The sequence below is a fragment of the Cavia porcellus genome, unplaced genomic scaffold (assembly GCF_034190915.1).
Source record: "Cavia porcellus strain 051 isolate PalLab524CR breed Dunkin Hartley unplaced genomic scaffold, mCavPor4.1 scaffold_16, whole genome shotgun sequence".
NCBI lineage: Eukaryota > Metazoa > Chordata > Mammalia > Rodentia > Caviidae > Cavia > Cavia porcellus.
The window spans coordinates 16,217,957-16,242,519 of record NW_026947499.1 but is presented as its reverse complement, the minus strand read 5'-3'; the positions used below and the strand labels follow the sequence as shown (position 1 = coordinate 16,242,519).

At 43.8% G+C, this 24,563-nt stretch overlaps 1 protein-coding gene across 3 annotated transcripts; it reads right to left on the bottom strand.

The window, feature by feature from the left end:
* Nucleotides 1–5,128: 5,128 nt before the first annotated feature.
* Prkab1 (protein kinase AMP-activated non-catalytic subunit beta 1) lies at nucleotides 5,129–17,727 on the bottom strand. Of its 3 annotated transcripts, none has more exons than XM_003478346.5 (8): nucleotides 17,536–17,727; nucleotides 17,168–17,335; nucleotides 14,353–14,516; nucleotides 13,031–13,124; nucleotides 12,660–12,774; nucleotides 10,567–10,700; nucleotides 6,672–6,740; nucleotides 5,129–6,436 (listed from the first exon to the last, which is right to left on the bottom strand). In XM_003478346.5, the coding sequence occupies exons 2-8, from the start codon at nucleotides 17,324–17,326 to the stop codon at nucleotides 6,359–6,361; spliced, it is 813 nt and encodes a 270-aa protein (XP_003478394.1). In that variant the 5' UTR covers nucleotides 17,327–17,335; nucleotides 17,536–17,727; the 3' UTR covers nucleotides 5,129–6,358. The 3 variants fall into 3 exon arrangements, with proteins under 3 accessions (XP_003478394.1, XP_012997543.1, XP_005007271.1); XM_013142089.3 differs by having other exon boundaries at nucleotides 17,425–17,689; XM_005007214.4 differs by having other exon boundaries at nucleotides 17,168–17,688.
* Nucleotides 17,728–24,563: the final 6,836 nt, after the last annotated feature.

The following is a 24,563-nucleotide window of genomic DNA, read 5'->3' as shown; positions in this document are numbered from 1 at the left end:
TGTCTTGGTGCGATGACCTCTTTTTTCCTTGATGGAGACCTTAACCAGAGCTGGTTTAGGTTTGTCATGGCATGTGACCTTCTTTACTCCTTGAGGGGTGCAGAGTCTGCTGCTGTCCTGGAATCAAGAGCTTGGTGACATGCTCTTCCAAAGTGTGACAATGTTGATGTTTGGCCAGTACTTTTAGTGAACTCTGAATTGGTTATTAAGTTCATTTATAGGACTTTGGAATTGGAAAGCTCCTTAAACTGTCAAATAGGTCATTTTGAAAGGATTATTTCACAGTGGATCGCCTGTAGTGCATCTTACCAGGAAAACAGGTCATCATAAGATTTCTCTCAGCACGATGAAGCCACTGAGAATTTAGTAATGCACATTTGTTTGGAGGGAGGAGTTCATATCATAGTAAGTGAAAGCCCAAATATTTCTGTTTTTCCCCCAAGGTGAAGTTTTACAGTCTGCAAGATAAATACTCTCTATTACTTTTTTGTTTGTTACATAAAATGGCTTGATCCACATAAACATGAGCTTTGGCAAATGATGACTTCTTTTTTTCATGCTTTCTGTTTTTCATGGTTTTCAGTCTTTGATGTTTTATTTTTCTAATGAAGTACTCTGACCATGTTCCAAATTTGACTTGAATGGTTAGATCCAATGGCTTGTGAGTAGGAGTCATAGAGGAAATTATGCTTCTCTTTTCTCTTTTGGACATAAAAATCTACCACAAGGTCAATAATTGGAAGAATGAAAATAAGTCATAAGATGAAGAAGTGAAGTGTTTGAATTTTCCTTTCCTTGTAACATTAAAAAAAAATGTCCAGTAAATACCAGCCAACAATTTTAGTTACTGTCCTGAGGATTCTTGGCAGCCACGGACTACTTCAAAAGCTAAGTAAACATGGTTCGATTCCAAGAAGGTTTTTTGGACCCTAAGCAACAGCCTCAAAGAAACTACCCAGCCAAACAGCCATAGGTTGCTTCAAAGCTAAGTAAACATGGTTTAGTTTCAAAAGGAATGCGTCAAGAAGGTTCTTTGAACCCTCAGCAACAACCCCCGAAGAAACTACTCAGTTGTACCATAAAACAAGGCCCAACCTTTCCTACTGCCACTCTTGTTTCTTAGCACAATTGGATGTTTTCTATGCTTACAACTTAATTTTCATGAGGCTAAAGATGTTGAATGGACAGCAAATTTCATAACTGTGAAATGTGGACAATTAGGCCAAAAAGAGATGATTTACTTAATAGGCTCGAACTGTTCAGAATTGAGTCTCTTGAATGTGATTAGCATTAGAAAACATTTGTGCAGATTTAAGGCTATAAAGCCTGTCAGCTAAATAAGCTTCTACTTGCTTACCACAGTTAAACTGGCTTAATCTTAGCTAGGGGAGATTTTGCTTCCTTTCTCCCAGAAGCCATTTGATAATTCTGAAGAATTTTGATTATCACAGTTGTACTACAGGTATCCAACGGCAGAGGTCAAGGATGCTGCACAGTATAGCCCCTGCCCCCCAATCATAAAGAATGATTCACCCCAAAATGTCAGCAGTGCCAAGGCTGAGAAATCTTGGTCCATCCCTGTTCTAGTCAGATCTCTTTGTTGGTAGTTTAAATACTGCTTATGGTGTCTAAAGCATGAGGATTGTGATTCTAGGCATGCAATATTTATATGAAAATCCCTAATGAAATGTTTAGCTTTAGTTTTCTGGAGATGAGGAGGGTGTGGGTAGAGGAAATAGAGTACAATGGTGATCACTTTATTTGCCCTTGAGTCTATCAATTATTAATGGAAAGGGATTGTTAAAGAGTTAGAGGAAAGGACTTTGAAAATGACTTTGCTACTGTGCCTAATGTAGGCTCCGTCAGAGAGCCACAAAACAGGAAAATAAAATTGACCCAGTGTATGTATGCATTTGTAGAGGTGTCTCCTGTGTTCTCTCTGGGCTTCTAGATGGGCTGGGGAATTAACTAGGGGAGACATTAAGGGCCTGCAAAGCCCTTTATTCAGGCTAGGGCTCTAAGAACCTAAATATGAGGGACCAACAGGACAACGTAGTTGTGGGAGCTAATCCTCAAGGCAGAGTTCAGTGTTATTTCCAGAGAGAGCAGTTGGGCTCCATAGATTGGGCTCTGGCTGCCACTTCAGCTTTTGGGATTCCACTCCAAGCTTCAGTCTCACATCAGTGACAACTTATAGGAGGGCTTTTGTGGCTCTTTAATTAGTCAGGATGACTTGGGTTTTAGAAGAAATGTGTACATGTCCAAACTTCCTTGCTTTCTCCTGAAGACAATTACAGTTTTTCCCAGGCTGAAGGCTCAGATTTCTGTGCTCCAGTAACTAGATGGTTAAGAGAGGTGGTGGGAAGGAAGTTATCAGAAGCAGGAAGATTTTATGAGTGGTCCACATCAGTTCATTCAAACCATTTATGTACACTGGTAGATATCTGAATCTGTTTACTGCTGCTGTAACAAAATACTCGAGACTGGGTGATTTATAATTTCTCATTTCTCAAAGCTGAGAATCTGTATTTAAGGTGCTGGCAGGTTTGGTTGTCTGGTGAGGGCCACTCTGTGCTTCCAAGATTCTGCCATGTTGCTGCGTCTTTACTCATCAGAAGGTATGAGGGCAAGTTAGCCAAACACTTTGTAAGACATGTGATACAGGTCTTCATTTATGAAGGGAGAAGTCCTCATGGAGTCTCACTCTTAAAGCCCTGCCTCTTAACCACACTGGTCACATCTGAATTGTATCATTTTTTTGTTTTGCTTTGTTTTTTTGGTACTGGGAATCAAACTTAGGACCTTGTGCTTGCCAGGCAGGTGCAACACCACTGAGCAACGTCCCTAGCCCACGTCTGAATTTTAGAAGGGACACATTTAACTACAGCAGTGAAGGATCAGGTATCAGGAGAATTGAGTATATGCTTGGCAGTGAAAATGTAATTATATAAAAGGAAACGGGCTGAATAAAATGAAATTTTCTGTTTTGTCCCTAAAATGGTGCATCTCTAACATCAGCCCTGGATGGAACCAGTCTGATGTCCTGCCTGGGTTTTCAGTCTTGGCCTTTGGAGTTTTGGAGATTTCCTAGTTGAGTTAGTTGAGATGCTGGTAGTTTTGTCTGGTGCTATGGCTTCCTGTTTGCGGCCAAATTCCTTTCATGTTGTCAAGGTTTGAGGCTCCCAATGTGAAATAAAAGAATCCCAGGCATCCTCCAGTGTTAGTTCTGCCCTTCCTTTTTCAAGGCAAGGAAATCAGACTGAGGCCATAGGATCTGCGTGTGGTTCTTTGATGAACTGCATCAACATCCCTCACCTCCATCTAGGGGGAGATGGGGAATGGCCGATCCAGGTGACCACGTCAGGCCTGTGCCCCAGTTCTAGAGTGCTACTGACGTCCCTCACATTGTTCTCAGAAGCAGATCCACAGGGAAGGAAACGACCCTACTGCTCTGCTTTCGTTTGGAGCTTTAATGTTGTGATAAACAGTTCCAGAGTCGGCCCTCCCCATCTGCAGTTTGTACCTGCAGTTTCAACCAATCGCAAATCAAAAATATTTTTAAAAAATTGTCAACTGTACCTTTTCATTATTCCCTAAACAATAGAGCTTACTTACATAACTACTACAAGTGCAGAGGATTTAAAGGATATGGGAAGATGGGTGTAGTTTATATGGAGGCTTTGTCATTTGAAGGGTCCTGGGATTCAAGGACACTAAGGGACAATTGTGTTTACCCTCCAACACTGTTACATTCCAGTAATCTCCAGGTCTTACCTTTGACTCTATAAAGTTACTACTATACAAATTTCAGGAGGGAAAAAAATGTATCTTCATTGAAAAGCAATTTAGTTAAGCTTTAACCAACCACGTAAGCAGTCCTCACCCATAAAGGGAATGCCAATGGGGCAGGCACGACTGGGTCACGTAACACTCCAACTTCACAGATTGGCTTCACCTCTGTGGGCTGGCAACGCAGGGTCTGCTTTTTAACTTCCAGAAAGTAGTCTCCATTATGTAGCTTTTTGGGTCTTACACTTGGTTCTGTGGGCAATTTTCTGGACCACAGTGGATTTTCTTTAATGCTGCTTTTCAGAGAAAATGACATCTTTTTAATACACACAAAGAATGCTAGACAGATGTGGGGAATACCACCTCAGACACCCCCCTTGTGTGGCTTGTGTGCTTACCCTCTGCTACCCCAGGTGCATCTATACCAAGTTCCCTGTGGTTCCAGGGGCTCTTACAGAGTAACTGGCTCTGAACTGGTTTTCACATTGCATTTTCAGCTTATTTCAACACTTAGTAAGCAGAGCTCATTTGTATGCTGAATTTTGTTTCTACCTGCAGTCTGAGGCTGATGGCTCCCTCTGAGAACCTACTGAGGCTCTGTTTAGAAAGGGCAGCACTAGTGTGCCGACCCTATGTGGCTCCCTGCATGGGCGTGGGTGTCAAACCCAACTGGGGTCTCAAGCTGGGTCTTAGTCCCAGACACCCTCTCTGTCCAAGAGCTTCATTTCTAATGTTTGAATGTTATCCCCTTTATACATTTCACTTTAGCTCAATCCTATTCTGAAAAGCTCTGTTTTGTTTCCTTAAGTCTACTGTAATAATCTCTGTGGTCCCAAGAATGGAGGGTTTCACATTGATCCAGTCTTCCAGGTAAGACTGGTTATCACTTGCCTTGAAGGGCTGTCCAGGCTGCTGTCCATCTATGGACAAGATCACCCAGGACAGCCCTTTTCGGTTAAGTTTACTGAAAACATTTCCTGATGTCTGAAAAGGGGGATAAAGAACACCGACAACCTTCCATATTCTGGGAAGAGGGACAGACCCCCTTCCAGCTAACAGCTGATCCAAAATTATCCCAGTGTCCCACAAACTCAGGATCCGAGGCTTCTAAGCAGGGCTTATGAGGCGCTGCCCACCTGCCCAAGCAGGGTGCTATTCCTTGGTACTGAGCAGTTCATAGGGGCTGCATCTCAGAGGCTCCTTAACTGGCGAGTGGATGGGGCAGCTGGAGTAGCCTGGACCTACCACTCCACCTCAAGTGTGGTACAGAGTGAGACAGGCACAGTATTAACCTAGTGTCCAAACAACTGAACAGAATCAAGCTCACTCCAAATGCATATCCAATTATCTTTACAAAGCTTTATTGAAACTTGTATGTCAAGTTGATAGCAATTCAGTGTTTTGAAAACAGTAACAAAAAAGGGTGCCAGGAGTCAGGTTTACCAAATAAATACTGCACACTGGTGATCTTGTTCCTCCCTCTCCCAGCAAGAACAAAAGGCATAATGACGACTTCTGCTGACGGGGTGACAGGAACCTGTATCATCGGGGACATCTGTGGGATCTCCCTGGAAACTGTGCCAGAAGTAAAGAGGTCCACTGTGATGGAAAGGATGTTCTCCCGAAGTGAATCCTCAAGGCTGCTGTCAGGTTCTGAATCCCTGGTGGCACAAGATGGAACTAAAAGGAGGCTGGGGTACTTCTGCAAAGTTGTCATGGTAACACTGCCGTCTCATTATGATTGGAATAAAGAGCTGGACAACCTTCCTCCAGCTAATGATGGTCAGTCCTCAGGATCATCCAGCTTAATGGAGGAACCAGCGGCAGGTTTAGAAGTCTATTCTGGGAACAGATTATTGCTGAGCACAGTCACATGATCTATATTCTAGCTGTGGTGACTGACTGCATTAAGGCTGCACAGCCAGCCTCCTCTGGCTACAAAAGTGTTACTTAGTGCACACAGTGTAGGAAACAACTGTAAAACTTCATCTGGAAATCAGACAGCTTTTAATTTCAACAGAAATTATACCTCCCTGAAGCAGGGCAAGAGAGGCAATCTATTGCTTTGATTTGGAAGGACAGGCAAGATGGGACTTACTCTGAGCTCCGCAGCCAGGCCTCAGTAGGGACAGGCCAGTGGCCTTAAAGATGCACAATTAGAAATGTGTGACTTCAGCCCCTGCTTCCTGCAATTTTCCCCAGCAAAGTGGCTAGCGTGCACTTTTGGTTTAAGAATGTCCGCGACCAGCTGAGAGGGCGCATGCTGAGAGCCGCACCTGACCTTGTACAGTGTCTTGGGGCTGCAGCTCCTCTACTTTCCCTTCTGCCTTTGTCGCCCGTGATGAGTCCCCGAGGCTCACAGCCAAGTGCTAAGAGGACTGTTACAGAACCAGGCTGCCCTGGAGCTGGGGCACCTGGGCAAACCTTCAAGTAGGAGTAGGGCAGGTATGAAATGTCTTAGAGAGTATGAAATGAGAAGTTGCCAGTCCATTCCTCTAGTGGAAAGCATGCACACGGGGAGCACGGAGGTGCCACCTGTCCCTGGGGCCCAGTGTCGGCTCCTCGCTCTTCATATGGGCTTGTACAGTAAGGTGGTCACATACTTTTTCTTGTACCGGTGGGTTGCACTGAGCACCATAACTCCATCCTAAGGAAGAGGGTGGAAATGGTTAAAGGTAGGATGCACACAAGGACTTAAGACCTCATAGTGCATGAAAATCATCATGGAGCTTAAGGAAAATACAAATTCCCAGGCCCTACTTCAGAGCCTGAGCCCCAAAAGCTGCCCTCTGAACCAGCTGCACCCCCCCCACCCCACGTACACACACAATAGGGGGCCCTGAAAGCACACATTGAGAACCCTAACAGTGACAGGTTATTACCTTGATAGACAGTGCATACAGGTGGTTTAACATGACGTGGTTGGGTTCTGGGAGAAGTGCTGGGTCGCACTGTGGAGGAACAAAGGCAGATGTGAGCATTTAGCATATGAAGTAAGGGAATCCTCCCCGCATTTCATGGCACCAGGCAGCAGGGCAAAGGAAGTAGTTCTCGTTCCAAGACAGGCAGCCGAAGGGCTTGCTCAAGATGACAGATGAGCCTAGATGGCTGTGCCCTCCCCTGACTGAAGAGGACCCTCTTCTGCAGCTGGATGGAGTGAAGTGTGTCTCAAGCCAGGTTGTCCCTTGACCTCTGAAGTGCAGGCTGCAGGTCTGCCTCCTTACTGAGGAGGGGGCGGGGAGAAAGGAGTGTCTGCTGAAAGCACATTCAGGGCATGCAGGAAGACAAGATCGACATCGAACACTTCTGAGCAGTGGAGCTCACACTTAGGTCCCTTGGACTCAGACACAGAACTTGAAAAATGAAATGGGTAACTGCCAGAAGTGCTATTACTGTGTAAGAGCTTAGACAGGACTAGCACTCAGTGTTGCCATACCTGTTTTTTTAGGGGAGGCCAGACATCTGTGGTCCCCCCTCAAATGTACATTCCCAACATAAACGTGAGTTCATGTGATAAAATCGTATAGGCAATCAGCAGTCCCTGCTGTAAGGGATGGAGTGTGCTCAGTCGCTCAGCACAGTGGGAAGCTCTACAAGACAGCCCTGAGAAACCTCAGGATCACAGCCACTGAAGGTCTCTCATGGCCCAACACAGGTCACCACCTTGTCCAAGCAAGAACTCTGCTTTGCCTGTTCATGGACTGTCGAGATGAGACAAGGTCTCCACAGGTGAAGCAGCTGGAGCCCCCCTCACTACAGCTGGGCAGGGTCATCTTGAGGGCTTCTGGCCTAGGGGGTCTGAGGGAGCCTCAGAAGCTGTATTCTAACAAGTCCTACAGGAGTTCCAAGTTTGCAAGAAGAAATCTGTGATCTTACTAGAACTGAACATGCTGGTTTTTTCACAGACAGGCTGAGAAAAGCTCATTCATGGCTCCAATTTGGCCATCATCTGGGAGCCTGGAGCACCACACTTGCCCTCATCGTAGGCTTAGGATCCCACAGGCTGGCTGACTATCCTTGTCAACAGCATCCAGTGAGCCCCCATGGGAAGCTGTTCTTGGCAGCCAGTGACAGCAAGGAGCTGGCACTCCTCGCCTGAATGCTGGCTTGGTCACTTACTATGTGACCAAGGGTTTTAAAAATTAATTTTATAAATGGACAGATAGAACTATACTTCTTTATTGTGTGTACCATGGTGTTTTGAAGTATGTATAAATAGTGGAATGGTTACATTGACTCATCAATATATACACTGCCTCATAAACTGATCCTTTTTGGGATCAAAACACTACTCTGCACTGTTGATGGGTATGTACTTTGGGATGGCTTAGGGAACAGTACAGAAGTTTCTCAAATTAAAACAGAAGTATCATATGATTTAGCACTCTCATTTCAAAACAAATGAAATCTGAACGCTGGAGAGACATCGCACGTTCACTGCAGCACTATTCACGACAGCTCATGTATGGAAAAACCAACCTATTTGTCAATGGGTGACTGGATTTTAAAAATGTGATATATACACACACAATGGGATACTAATCATTCTTTAAAAAGAAGGAAATTCTGTAATCTGCCAAAACATGGATGAACCTGGAAACATTAAGTTAAATAAGCCAGGTACAGATCTTAAACACAGAGTCTAAAAAATTGAATTTACAGGGGTGCTGGGCAGATTCCTAAAATAAGACAGGACTTAGTGCAAGAGCAGGTACCGTATGGCATGGTGAGCACAGTCAGTAACTGAACATTTCTAAGGCAGTAGTTTCAGTGTTTCTCTGGGGTGTTAATTCCTCTGTGCCAGTCTCCTCATCAAATGGAGGTAAGGATAGTACCTATTTCACAGGGTTGTCGTGAGGCTCAAATAAGGATACATGGAAAGCACCTGGACTACTTCAAAGCACAATCACCACTAGTAACTGAGTATCCTAGCCACAACCCAAGTCTGTGTTAGAGCCTTGGCCAGCAGTGTCGTGAGGTGGTTACTGCCGAGTTCACACCCCAGCTCCTTGGTCAGCGTACTCTGAGAAGCAGTCTTCATCAGAGAAGGCAGCTGGTATGCTTTCCTTTTCAAGGAAAATTTAAATAAATAAATAAAATAATATGCAATAAATAGAAGAAATATTACCCTAACAGCTTTGAGGGCACTAAAAATCTTTTTGCCTACAAATCTTTGTAAAAGTAGGAGTTAAAGACAACAGCTTCGTGCAAGTGCTTCTCACATGGAAGCCAACTGTCCTGCAGTTCTTCACCTGTTATTTGAGATGTTGGCAGCTTAGTGCTAGATCCCTGGTTGGTTCAGCGGGTTCTGACGCCCACTGATCCTTAGCAGTGGCTGCCTCTTGGCTCAAGCCAGAGTGGCCAACTCAGCTGTCAGCCAAGTGCCTGGTGTGTTGGCAGAGTGAGGGGTCTGGTACTTTGAGAAAAGTGAGCCTCCCTGGGACAGGTAACAAAAATCAAGACTCTGCCCTGCTGGCCCAGCAGACTGCTGAAGGAGACTCCCACATCCTTGTACACTCAGCTCATCTCGGCACCTGTGTTCCTCCTGTGGTGGGATCCTGAGTGGCATGGTTGCATCAGCACCTACTATGGTTTACTGTATCATCAAACGTTCATGTGCCGGAAAATAACTCTCTAGCGGAAAGGAGGTGGAGCCCAATAATGGGTGTTAGGTCTTGAAGGTGGAGCATGGATTACTGTTATCACGGAAGTGGGTTATCTTAAGAGTAAATTGTTACAAAAGTGAGTCCAACCCTTTCTATCTTCTGCCACGGAATGACACAGCATGAAGCCCTCAGCAGATGTTGGTGCCACGCTCTTGGACTTCCTATTTTCTAGTCCCATAAACCACATACATCTCTTCTTCATAAATGACCCAGGCTCGGGTGGTGTTACAGCAACAGATAAAACACTCAGCAGCTGAAAAACACATGCCCCTTAGGTGACACCTGGAACCAAGCCCCAATTCCAGAGTTAAATGAAATGGATAATCTAGATTAAAGACGATGGAAAACAACCACAAGGAAGTACAGTGGCCTTCGAGTTACAACTGGCCTGACATGAACAACTTGGGTTATGTCCAGAATTTTAACTTCTTGGATTATGACCTGAATGCCAGCTGCTTGTGCTTCCAGATGGTTTCAGATACCAATTTAACCCTTCAGCAGTTCTGGAAGGAACATTTCAGTATCCTTTTCTGTATGGGTTTGAGAAATCCTGGGCCAATGTCTGAGGACAATGAAACCTGCCTGTGTACAGGAGAGACTGTCAAGGCTGTGTAGAGGAGCCTGAGCTTCCACTGCCAACCTGAGTTACAACTGAGTTCGTACGTCAAAGGTCCACTGAAGCTGGCTCCTCTTTATGACCCAGGATACACACTTCTTTTAGATAATACTAACTTCCAGGAGGAATTGTGAGTTAGCCACATTTCAATCCAAGAGCATTCATGTTTCAGAAAGCTATTTCATGATTAAAATTAGATTCTAAAACCTGGAGGGCAGAGGAGGAGTTCTAAACGTACCTTCCTATGAAGGTATGTCATGCAATTTAAGTGGAATGGGGCTTATGCTGGAGCAGGGGTGAAGGGCAGGGAAGAAAAGTTCAGAAAAGCTCTGCGAGATGGGGAGGGAGGTCCTCCTATAAGCAACCCCGTCCACTATCAGAGGCGGACCATACAGCTTACACCAATGGTGACACTGAGTTGCTGACAGACACAATGTGAGAAGTTGACACAAGCACTAAGTAAGTTAGACCATAAAGGACTGGCCATGTACTCACAGAAATCCCAGTGTCTTTGTTCAGGATGACCTGTAGCAGGTGTGGCGGGAGAATGGGCGGTGCTTTAAACCGCTCTTCTGGCTTGGACACGTAGGGCTCCTGATGGTAGGGGCCTGGTGGGGAACTGGACAGCTCTGCAAGGAGAAGGGGACAGGGCATTTTGAAAATCGGAAGTGCTGGGAATAGTCTCATTTAATTTATAGTGTTGTCATCTAGCCTTCCTTGTCTCGTTTCCTCAATACACAATCAGTCTTTTGAAAGACACAGAGTCTCCAAAGGTGAAAATGAGAAAAATCCTTCTGGAATTTGGGTGACTGGAATAACCAGTAGTGAACTCAAGATGCCCTGGTGGAAGGCGGAAGCTGGGCACAGGCAGGCAATCTGAGGCAGACTAACGAAGCAGACTGTTCTCAATCACCTGACCTCATGTGTCACAGAAGATGGCTGGCAAATACCACAAAGAAGCTCAAGGCTTCAAGTGAGGATAAACTGCCTAATCCCAAGTTCGGAGCATGATCAGTCAGAATAAAGGAGGTTTTACGGAGCACCAGTAGACTTAAAAACAAAAACTAATTGAAAACTCTGTTCCTAAAAAATCTATGATCCCATCATACTCAGGTTCCTTTCAAGCTCTTGCCTGATTACACAGATAATTAAGAAACTTCTAGGCAGGCAGGGTTACATGTTGAGGCAGCTCATTTAGTGATGTTTGGCCAGCTGGAATGTACCGAGCCATTACTCAAAGAACACTGGGGATGGGTTTCTGGTCACCTGATCCCTGGGCTAGTCCAGAATATACCTGATATGCTCTAGCTCTGCCAATTTCCCCCATGGCATTTTCTAGGGACAGGTTCCTTTCATGTGATCCAACCACATCACAAAAGAAAATTGAGAAAAGCGTTAAGTGTATTATGAGCTATGAGGAATAAATATGTATTTTAAGAAAATTATGCATCTAATTATAAGCTCTTGAGAGCTTCAAGTTGGTCTATCAGCAGCAAGTTCATTTTTTCCCCAAGGTGATCTGCAGAAGCGTGACTCAAAGCTTTTGTGTACGACCTAAAATTAAAGATATTAGCTAGGAGGAGGCTATTTGGGCACTTCTAAAATGCACTGATTCTTACCTATCTGAAAAAAGAGCAGGTGATCTTTGTCAAAAATGAGTTAACTATTCAAATAAAGAACATCATTTTTGGATTTCTAAGTCCTGCCTAACAGCCTGATTTGTCAGCCATGCAAGCTTACCATGGTCAATTTACCACTGTGATCTCTGGACTGGTAACAGTAAGAGAACCTGGTGGCAGAACCTCCAGGCCCAGCCAGGTGAGGATGAAAACCCATTCTGTAAATGGAAGCGAATCCATTTTCTTGGACTGTAGACACATTCCTGGGGAATCTTATCAATGTTTCCCACAGTGCTGAGGAATTTTTGAGCCTTTAGGTACAACAAGGGGAACTGCAATTGGCACTGACACTTCAGATTACGCCACATCTGTCCCTCATAATTGTACTTACTATGTTCTAAGAGTTTCTTCCTGTGGGAAGCAATTTATCAAAATGTGGGAAAGTTTTGCTGGGACCATACCCAGCAGACTTTTCACAAAGAATAGTTGTGGTGTACAGCCTGTTTCCTTCGGGGAGCTGCTCTCTTCCCTTGTCAAGGAGTCTGGCAAGGTGCTAGTGTACTGCACAAGTCAAGGCCAAGGTCACTGAGGTGTCCATTTATCATCTGTCACACTGAAATTCTCTAGGCACTAGGAAGTGAGCTGGCAGGCATTCCCAGCATGGGCTCATCACTGATCCAATGTGTCCCTCCCTCCAGGCCTGACACCAAATTCTGGTTCTGTTTCCACTTGCTGTTTTGTGTGGCCAAGTGATCCACACTGAATACCCAACACAATGCCAATTTACAGCTCCCTTGGGGCCAAAATTCAAAAGCCTGACCTGAGAGTTAGGAATTAGTGTGACGGCCCTTTGGAGCTACCTGATTGGGCAGTTTGAGCTCAAAAGCAAGACACAGGAGAAATGAGAGGATCTGTAGGCTCCACAGCCCCCACCTCTATACACGTGGTACAAAATAACTGTGTTCATACCAGACACATCGGAGCACTTTTGAGAATCCACCATTAAAGCATCAAATACTTCAAAGTCAGTTTTCTTCACTTGAATGATGTTGTTAACTGTGCCAAGCTGGCTGGTTACTATTGGCTGGGAAGAGACAGACAGCAGAAATCATAACATAGAAGGTCTGTGGGGTTATTCTTTAGAAGACTTGGAATTTCCGGCTGGCCAGTCTCATCTCTTAGTTAGCTATCCTGTTTGTCTTAACCAAGTGTGCCAACAGCCTGAGTACTGGTGCTATCTTGTTGAGCCACACCGGGACTTTCACCAGCAGGGCAAAATGGAAAGTGATTTATGTGGATTGTGCAGGCACCCAGAGGACCAAGGGGAGGAGGAAGAGTACCTCGGAAGGGTCGTGGGTCCACTGGCCATCCACAAAGAACTTGTACTGATGCTCTCCTTCTGGCAGATCCAGGATGGCTACAAAGTTATTGTGGCTACAAGAAAGGAAGCAGAACATTTCAGCAGGCTGGGCTGCTGGCCTAGCTCAAGCCAGCCATGAACAAACCTTCCACCCAAAACCAAGTGTTCACTGCAGGGGAGCAATCATGTTGACCCAATCTAGGCAATTCAGGATAACGATCTCTATCTAGAAAAGCTACACAGGGAGGCAGCAGGGCAAGAGACTTTCCTGAAAACTCACTTTGCTCACATGCTAGGATGTAACTTTAGAAGGTAAACAAACCCACACTTGGGATTCTCTCCTCTGTGTGCACAATACCACCTGGCAGCTCTGAATGTGGAGGTCAACAGAAGACAAACAGCAAGCTGCCTGGTTTTACCCTTTGTCAGTTTGCACTGAGGGCAGAGAGGATCAATTTAACAGGACACACAAATGTCCAGATTCAGGAACCTTTTTTATTTGGTTGGAACCAGAAATCTAACTCAGGACCTTGCCCTTGCTAGGCGGGCGCCACGCCGCTGAACAGTTCTGCCAGCCCCATTAGGTGGTTCTATTTTCCAGACTTGCACTGACTTGTGAGTACTGCACTGAGTGCCTCCTTCCTATGTTACTGCTGGAAATGAGGGTGGCCCCTTGCCAACGACCAGGACTGACCAGCAGGGCACCATTTCTCCCTTCATGTCATCAAGAGCACTCACTAGTGAAGGCATTTTCTCTCTCCTGGGCAATCTAAGATAGAAATTCATGCCAGGGCGCCTGTTACAAAATCCTTGCGAATGAGATCTATGTAACACACACTCCCAAATAAAAGCAGTGCAGAGAGGCAAAGTCGGAATGAACCTCAGAGGGTACCTCATCTAATACTCCTTTTTCACAGCTAGGCATTTATAGGCTCAGGCATTAAGTGACTGTGCAAACAACGTGGGCTCAAATCCGCATCTCTAAGATTTCCAGCCCAGTGCTCTCTCCACTGCTTTATGAATAGATCTGAGAGAAATATGTAGTTCAGTATTGAATTGAGAGCTGTCCATGACATAGAAATACTCTCCACCAAGAGACGTTTTCTTCTAAAAGTGTGTGCTTTAAATCTAGAGATTTCTTGGATTTGAAACATACCATTAATAAGCAGAATTATTTCCTCATTCAACACTCATTTTATAAAAACATTCTTTTCCTATTCACTTGCAGAGATCTTTTTAAAAACATGAGTATCTATGGCCAAAGACAAATACAAATAAACAAAGGCGCCTCCAGGCCATTACCTTCTTGTGAGGGGAAGTTTACTCCAGTTGTTGAAGGACCCAGATAAGTAAACTTCTTTTCCGCCCCCTGTCCATCGAAATACAGTAGGCCGTGCCTGGGCAGGAGCTTTATCATTCACTTCCAGGTCATGTTGCCAGGCCAGGAATTCCTCCTTCTCTGGCGCCTAGAAGCACAGCAGTTTACTTGGGACAGGAAGCCATTAGTGAGTTCTCTACAATAAATCCTTAACCTAATACTGACAACTCACCCTAAAGAGGGGAAGCGGTTCTATCTACATTCCTTACTCACTGTGTGTTTTACTATCCCTAAAGTGCAGATCATTAAAGTAACTTTTTTAATTTAAAAAAACCAATAAAAACAATGGTACACAATTTTAAAACAAGATAGGAGAGTAACAATGGCTAGTACATTATATATTGTTACCTTTAAAGTAGTTGCTCATCTTACAAGATATAGGCATGAAAAATTTATCAAACAATATTGGCACAAACCTTTCTTTTCAATGAACTGACAGTGATTAGCAGTATAACTATCTTAATTACTGTGTGCGTGTGTATATATATTTATATATACGCACATATATATAAAATTCCCCCCCTCTTTTCTTCTATCCCAGTTTCTCTTTCCTTTTGAACAATTTCTTCCCATTTCCCAGTATCTGTTGTTGTACATTTTGGATCTTATTTACTCTTTTACCTTCTTATACTAGGGAAACAAGACAATGTTTACTTACAATGGTGAGTCTGATTTATTTCACTTGTATTTTTTAAGGTTGTGAAAACTCAGATACTCCACATGTACAATGTCTGACAGGTAGTGAGTGCTTAGTAATTATCAGCTATATTACTGCTGTTATTAAGTAGGCTCACATAAAAAAGCCTTCTACCGGAAACTATAATTTCTGTTCAGAAGAAGACTGCTATGAATAAAAGGCTAGCTTATTAAATGTCATTTTCCTCCCTTAATAAAGTCCAACTAAAGTACATGAAAATTTGTCACAGACAATTTCAGAACTGTCAACTTGAGAAATGACAAATCAGAGTGTAAGGAAGGAAAACACTAATCACCGAATGTTGTCTAGACAGAGGAGAAACATAAATAAAGAAAAGACTGACTCCCTTTATGGTAAATAGTAACACCTGGTGTGGTAAGTGCCCAATAACAGGTACTCTGGAACAAGAAAGATATACTCCCCCACCTTTGGGTGAAATAAATTTGGTTATGGATCTTTTGCATTTTTCCTAGCCAGTAATCAGACTTCTAAAAGGGCAGTTTCAGGCTGGGAGAAACTCTTAAGGGACTCTAGGAAACTTTTAGCACTCTCATTTTAAACACTAATTTGAGTTTATCTAAAAGATAGTTGCATTCTCTGAATTCTAACAAGATATACAGATCTAAGAATAACAGACTGGAATGGCTTTAGGGGGATGTGATCATTAACTCCAGTTAAAATAGTGAACTAGGGTAGTTAAAGAATCCATGACTTTTTTGGGAGTTATCTGGAATGTTCAGTCCAGTGTGTCTGCTACATCATTTCAATAACTTCTCTTGAAATGAAAAAGCATGCTACTTAAATTCATTCTCCATGGATCATCTGTTTTCTAAACTTTCTGCAGGGGTTTTGAAAGTGGTTTCCTACTTATGGTATCTTGAGTAGCATTGAGGGGGTCAATGTTACTTCTGGGGTAAGCTATGTCATCAAGTCACCGAAGAAACATGATTCCAGAGTTCAGTGCACACACTTTTTCAAGAATGGAACAAGTTTAGAAAATGAATTCAAATGACAGGATTTAGGGCCATGAAAAAGGAAGGAGGCTTTTTAAAGTTTCACTTAAAACTAAGAATCCAGAGAAGATGTGAGATAATGTTCACAATACCTGGAAAAAACGTTTAAAAAGGAGGAATTAAACCACTAGGCAATTAACCTCGTGGGCACTGATGATTATTTTGGGTGGGGGCACCTTCATTCTTCTTAAACCTACTTAATTTAAGAAATTAGTTCTGCACACCTGTCAGAATCACTAAGTGTTGTTAGACTGGCTCCTGCAGCAGAAAACAGACCAGCAACAAGGTGGTTAACAGAACGTGGATTCCAGAATCTTAATTTTGATGAATTAAGGTGCTACAGCAAGAAGTCCAAGTCTGACCTCTGAAATGTCTGCTTTAGACGTTAGGTCTCATTTAAATAACACGGGAGAGAAGTTTGGTAGCTGCTTGCTGCTTCCAAGACTGACACTACACTTGCCCACTGACCTCCATGAGTGAAACTACCTTTTTATGCGGTATTAAAAAAGCAGGGTGGACAAGCCTTCAGAACTAAATAAACATCTATGACAAATGCCATCAACTATTCAAATCTGTTTTCGGCTTACATGCATGGTCTGCTTTATCTCCAAAACGAACAAACTACCGAACCAACTTTTACAGAAGCACCAGTCTGCATGAGGAAAGATTTCTCAAAGCTGTGCAATTAATTATACCTAAGAGAAAAGCAGGACTGGTGCACAATTGCTGCTGGCTTGCTTCTTTTAATTAAGAATTTGAAACTCGGTCCCAGGGCTTCCTTCTTAATGATGTTAAACGAGTGAGTTTTTCCTCCCGCAGGGTGCCTTTCTCTTATCGGTAATTAGACACAAAGTTCCTGGTCTGCTAAGAGGTCTCTTAAAGGACCATCTGGCTTTTAAAGACACCTGGTAAGAAACCATCTTCCTCCCGGTTCTCACGGTGATTTTTAGAGGATGTGGCGGGAACCTAGTAGAGCGCTCCTCCCTTAACTATGAGTCGAGGAGAATCGGATTCCTCCACCCTTCGTACCTTGATCTCCTCGGAGTGGAAGAGGTCGGCGTCCTCAGGGCTATCCATCAAGATCTTGGGCCGGTCTCCGTCCTTGGTGCCACCTGAGCTGTCCCTCCGGGGTGTCTTATGGCCACCCTGCCGCTCCATCGCGGCGCGCTCGCTGCTCGTGTTGCCCATGGTGGGGGTCTGCGGGGACACCGGGAAGCCACACGGAACCTCACTCCAGGGAAGGGACGTGGGACAGGGGACTCCCGGCACCAGGGGCTCACTAGCACCTTGGGGAGGGTCGCTGCACCAGTGTATCACGCCCCTTAGACGATAGCGAGGGCCAGGAGCCGGCTTAAGCAGATCAGCAGAGTTGGCGAGGTCTCAAAATTGGGCTTTACCTGCTCCAGCAGCCGCGGCTCGAAACTAAGAAGCGGGAGGAAAACCTACTACTTTCCTAACAACTCCCCCACCCCTTAGCAACTTCCGCTTCCGGCGACTCCTCGAGTCGACCCCGCCTAGAGCGGGAGGGACCGCTGCGACCAGCGAAGCGCGCGAGGCTCACTCAACCTCACTTCCGCTTCCGGTCTGGGACTGCGCGGTCTCCGGAACTCCGGGGCCCGCCCCCCTCGGACCTAGGGATGCGCAGTCGCAGTTGGCGTCCCTGGCCTAGCTTAGGATAGGTTATCTGATGGCCTGCAGGAGGTACGTCTGTGCACCTACGGCCTGGGTCTTTCTACCCGCACGCTGCTCAGTTATGATGCCACAAGATGTCTTAGCCCACTTCTAGTTGATTGTACACCTTGCAACCAAAGGAATATTTGTAAAATGCACATCTCATTAAGTAACCTCTCTTGTTGTAGCCCTTGAAAGCTGCGGCTCTCTTTACAGTGCATTGGAATCATCTGGTGTTTTTGTTTAAAATGAAGCCCCAACTCTAGATCCGCCAAACCATAATTTTTGGAGACCAAGTTTAGGGTGGAGGATATGGTACGTGTTTTTGCCAGTGTTTGAAAAAAAGAACAGACCGTAATAATTCTGAAAATTTCTTACCTATAGTAGCTTGGGAATTGTAAAACACTGGAGTTATTGGTATATATTTATTAAGTTGAGTACACAGCTTTTTGATAACTTTTTACAATATATCTTGTAATCGTTTTTGACACATCAGTATATAAAATATTATCATTTGTCATTTACTGTGGGCAGTGTTTCAGCAAAACTACGCACACAAATGATACTAAAACATTCTAGTCATATTGTCTGTTTTATTTTTGTTTTTATTTTGCTTTATCTTACTTTTTTGTGTGTCATAAAATACTTGGAATTTGGTGGGCTGCATCATATATCCACTAAATATTTATATCAGGCAGTTTTGGTAAGTAAATGGGAACACAAATTAGTAGCATAAGGACCCCTAGATGGAATTTGGCAGTGTTATTAAAATACAAAATGCATCTTCATTTTTGCTTTTAGTGGTACTTCTGGGAAACGTTTACAGAAATACATGCATGAAAAATTATATGCAAGCATGTTCATTTATAGCATTATCTCTAAGACCACAATATAGTAATTCTAAAATGCATTTAAAAAATTTTTAATCTCCCTGAAATTGAATACTTGTTATCATCAAAGGAATCTTAGATTTGATTTAATAAGACAAGGGGAAAAACTGGAAAAATTCTTAAATTTGTCAGTAGAAGAATTGTTAACTGCATCTTATAGAACACTGAGCAACATTAAGGAAGAAATAATTGTGTAAGTATGACAAAGTGTCATAGACACTTTGCAAATTCTGAAAGCAGGTGACAGAACAACAGGAGTTAAGAACATGTGTTCTGAAGTTATTGTGCCTGGATTCGAAATCCTGCTTTACCACTTAGTAACTGTCACCTTGGCTTCTACTATTGTGAAAAGAGCCATAAAAGTAATACTTACCTTATGGGCTTTCTTTGTGAATTACTTAGGGACAAACATGAAAAGTGCTTAGCACAGCCTTTGACTCTTAGTAAAGCCTCAGTAATGGTTGGGATTTGACTTAGCATGCAAATGAAGGCTTGTGGAGGGATACACAGTGCTGTAGTTGGTCCTCTTAGAGGAATGGGGTTGGAAATAATAGGAGGGAGACTTCCACTTTTTAGTTTATATGCACATATGTTGTTAAATCTTTCCACCGCGAGGATATAGGCAAAAATAAGTTAAGACATGGTTCAGACCCAAAAGGAATCCACTGAGTAGACCCATGGGAAGGCAGTAGTACAGATAGGCAAGGAATTCTACAGGAACCCAAAGGGTTGTAAACCAGGCCAGGGAAGGGGACAGGAGCCAGCAAAGGATCCTTGGACCTGATGTTGACAGTCCAAAATTAGTCAGTGTACTGTAATTAGAAAGGTTGAATGTTCTTGCTGAATAAGCCCAGATCCTGTGGATGACCCAGCATATATTCTTTGAGCTGTTTTATTGATAGTGACGTTGGCTTCCTCACAATGAGTGGTGAGGAAGCCATGAGCTTCTGGTTCTTTCCTAAGCAACTTGAGAGATAAGAAAGCACACATGAGCTGTGAACTCCTTATCTGAGCTGTGCAGATGCTTTGATGCAAGCAGAAAGTTTCAAGACTTCTGCTGTGGCTTAGATAACAGTGAAAGCATTAACCCTTGATACCAAACACCATTAAGTGATACCCTGATGATGCTGTTGATGGTTTTTGATCAAGAGGACAGTCCAAGGACGGGGTTGGATGGGTGTACCCTGTGCAGAGATATCTGCCACAGGAGGCAAGCAGGTGTTGGGATTTCACCCAAGCTCGATTCTCAATTTGTACAAATGCAACCCATGAACTGACAATGGCGTGGCCCCTCTCGAACAGAAACAACTGAACAAAAAAATCAGAGATAGCTGGTGTTTGGAATACTTCTCACAAATATAATACACACAGTTAAATGATGGGAAACAATGCCAAAAAGGAACATTTGAGTCTTCACTGAGCTCAGAGATTTTTTTGTTTTTGTTTTTGTTCGGGTGTTTTGTTTATTTATTAATGCATAATGTGGAGGCAGATAGATGAATTACTGCAAATTTTAGAAAATACGTTAATCTGACTTACAATGCTATGTTGTGCTTCCAACTTGAGTTTGGCTAGAAGAAATAAAACTAAGTAGAAAGGAGACCAGGAAATCAAGAATTTAAAACTGTATTTTTAAAGAAAAACTGCAGCTTCAGAATACAAGCCCAGTTAATTTTTTTCCTTCTCCTCAAACAGAAGACCTGGGCAAGTCCCCTTTAAGCTGCAAATGGGTCTTCCCATTCCCTTTACCTGCATGCTGTCTTTTCCTCCAGCCCAGGAAGCAGCTGCAGTGGAGACAGCATGCTAATGTGTATCTCCACTTCAAACCCATAGGATGGCTTGCCCTGTAACCACAGTGAGAATGCATATCTGAGATCATCCATATCGAAAACAGCCTTTAAATGTGTGCCGTACCCCAACTATATTGCGCCTCATTTCCTTGTGCACTGGCACTTAGCTCTTGAGTGTGCCCTATATCTTCCTGTAATAAATCTTTCTCATTTCTCCTTTTACTGAGCATCCCGAAGATTCTTTTTCCATGACGAGAATCAGCGAATCTGCATATTTATTTTAAAGGAGTGGGTTAGGTTCCTTATTTCAGCCTCAGGGACATGGCAGAGAGGTGACAGTTCATGGCAGTGGTAGACAGCAAAAGACAGTTCGTGACAGTGCAACAAGAGCAAAAGGGGGGTGGGCTGAGGATTTAGCTCAGCGGCATAAGCGCCTGCCTTGCAAGCAGATAGTCGTGAGTTCGATGCCTGGTACTGATAAAAAGGAAAAAGACAAAAAAAAAAAAAAAAAAAGAGCAAAAGGGGGAAGCAAGTCTCTTTCTGTTCCATTTGTTTTATTTAGACTGCTGGGATTAAGGGTGTGCCAGTCCAATCAGTCACCCAGCCTTAATCCTAGCACTGTACTACAAATCAGTCATAGACTCTAGATTCAGCTACAACCAAAGGGCCCACCCCCTACGACTGCATGAGGCTTTGAGGGGACGTCCAGATGCAAATCGTAACAGTGACTTGCCTTAAAACAAAACACTCTGCCTTAAAATAAAAATTAAAAAGGATTAGGGATTGTGGTGGATTAACTAATGGTCAATGTATAACACTCCGTTGAACTGAACTATTGTGGTTCTTGGCGTGGAAGGCCCACCTGAGGATTGTTGCCCACAATAAAAAGAGTGCTGGAGGGGAAGACGGTGTGCTGTTGATTCTCCTGGAGAAGCTAGTCATACTGGTTTTCCTGATATGAACTCAGCTGTTCTTATTGTCAGAGAAGATTGTGTTCTCACTGCTGAGGATGGCTGTGGTTCTCTTTACAGGAGTTCTGGTCCCTCTCTAAACACTTCCTGGCTCCGGGGCAGATTCCGCAACCTGCTTTATAGAGCCTTCATCCTGCTGGTGCAGACTTTCTAGCTTTCACCACTGACCTTTGGGCCTTTCCCGTGCAGATCCTGATACAGACTTGCATGACACATTGTGATGGGTTCTAGGCCTCCAGGTGGATTCGTGCAGGACATTGCTGCGGGATCCATGCCCTCAGGTGGATTCTGTGGAGCTCTAGTGTATGGACAGATCTCCCACACTCATTTGCATTTGATGCTTTAGGTGACTATTATAAAAGAATCCTGTAAATTATGTGTCCTGTATTACATCCTTCCCCTTGTAAATCCTAGCTATAACAGGGATGTAGCTCAGTGAAAAGACCCTGAGTTCAGTCTCATTACTGAAAAACAAATTCATGGACAGAGAAACGGACATTGGTGTTAGCTGTTGCCTCTAAGTTGAAAATCAGAGGTAGGATGAGGTCTCTGATGATGAGTGTCTACTTAGGTCCTCATGGTGTCTCTCATGAGTCACTTCTGATGTTACTTATCTTTATGTGACTATGGTTCATGATTCTCCAAAGCATCAAAAATACTTTGCTTTCTTTGGATCTCTGCTGATGTAGGTGTCAGACCATTCTGTTTTATTAGAGAAGGAGAGAGGAGGGTTCCCAGGTTGTAGATGTTAGGGCATAGCTGGATCAAATTCATTATTTATTCATTGATCTCAATCTGGAGTCAGCCAGTTGAAGGAAGGGAGGTCTCACAGGAACCAATTGATTCCTAGGAAACCTGACTCACTCCTGAGAGGCAGCATCAAGCCCTTCATGGGGGTGGAGTCCTGTGACCCAGTTATTGCCACGAAACCCATCTCTTCTTCCTCCTTTTCTACCGCCCCTCCTTTTTGCCCTTGTGTTTCTTTTCCTTCTCCTCCTCCCCCTCACTACCCTCCTCCATCTTCTTTAGTATTGGGGATTGAACCCGGGTCTTCACACTGAGATATAACCCCATCCCTTTTAAATTTTGAGACAGAGTAGTCTTGCTTAGTCTTTAAATGACCCACTTGTACCCCCTTGCCTCAACCTCTCAGAGTTCTAGGACTATAAGTATGCACCACCACACCAACTTTATGCCCCACTTCTGATAAAAGATTAACCTCTACACTGGGGACCAAGCTTCCAGGCCATAAAACTTTGGGGGAGAAACTATTACCAAACCATAGCAAGAGACATGTCTGTCTTTTCTTGCTAGACATTCTTGTGTTTTCTCCTTACTGAGATGCACATGTCATTGTGACAGAGTTACTGACACAGAATCCATTCTACAGCATTCTGCCCACACATATTTATGGAGAGCCAATATATGACAAGCATTGTTTTAGGGGCTGGGTGTGGTGGTGTCCACATGTAATCCCTGTTAGTCAGGAAACTGAGACAGATAGATTGTGACTTTGAGACAAGCCTGGACAACTTGGTAAGGTCCTGTCTCAAAATAAAAACTTTTAAAAAGTGTGTGTCAGAGGTGGGGAAATGTTCCAGGATGTAGCTCAGCAATAGAATGTCAGCCTAGCATGAGTGGGGGCCCTGGGTTCAATTCTCAGTATTGCAACCTTCCCCAAAATCCACTCCCAAAAACAAATAAAATAGAAAAGCAGATAATATTCATCCCTTTGTAAAACTAAAAGGCTTCACATGGCAGACATATACACACACAAGTGTCACAGAGCGAGAGTGACAGAGAAGCTACTTTAGACAAAATGATTGTGGAGGGCCTCCCTGCGGTGACCACTGAGCTGAGATTTCAATGACAAGAAGAAGTCAGACCAGAGGAGGGCATGAGAAGAACATTTAGGCAGAGAGAAATCATAAGTGCAGAGGCACTGAGGTGAGTGGGAACCTCATGTGTTAGTGACGGCAACCAGCCAAAAATGTAGTCCAAAAGTGGGAGACTAGAGGTTAGTGCTCTGTGTTAGTGGACGTAGGCAAATAAATACCTCTCCTAGTCGGTGCTCATGAAGGTTAAATGTAACACAGTGCAAAGTGCTAACAAAATCTTAAAGCACATTAGGGGCTGAGAGTGTAGCTCAGTGGTACAGCACGTGGCTAGCATTCCTGAGGCACTGGGTTTGGAGCTCTCGCAACACACACACACGCGTGCACACACCAGCACCCACCCACACACAAATGCACGTGCACACACAGCATTGATTCAATTTGTTTTGTTGCCCCCCCCCTTTTTTTGGATGCTACTGAGTGCTAAGCATGCATTCTACCATTGAGCTATATCCCAAGACCTCTGTTGCTTCTTTTCTGTGTGAAAGTCATGATGTTTCCCTCTAGGTTTCTCTTATTAGGTCCAGATAATTAAGAAAGAAAAAAGAAAGAAGAAAAACGACAGAAACACCACCACCACCACCACCACCAACAACAACCACCTAGAGTGTATTCAAGGCAGAAGAAATGTGATTCACTGAAGGAAACACCGTAGGGCGCGTTTCCCCATTGCTTACACTAGAGGGCATCAGAGCCTCAAAGGAGGCCTTAGGGAAAGGCCAGCACACTGGCTGGTTCATTTGGAAATAACTTTTCAGGATACGTGCATTTCTTTCTTTCTTTTTTTTTTTTCCTTTGGTGCCAGGGATCGAACTCACAACCTTGCATTTGCCAGGCAGGTGCTTATGCCGCTGAGCTAAATCCCCAGGCCTAGGTGCATTTCTTTTGCTTAACTCCTGTGGTAGGTGGTAAAGGAACAAGTGAGGATGTTTTGGGACAGAATTTTCAGCCAGTACCTTTGTTTAGCTTCATTTTGCTTTAAAATTCAGGTTACAATCTGTCGTATTGCCATACAAAAATAAAGCTAGGATGGTGGGGAAGCTTGGATTCAGTTCTCTTCTTCCATTTCTCCCTGACTTTACAGCCTCATCTGAGACCAAGAAATGTACACTTGCTAAGCGAAGAGTACACGGGAAGGACTTTTCACTCATTCAACAGTGCAAGGCAGGATAAGGTGAGTGTTTAAGTTTAAAAATATTACAGTAAAA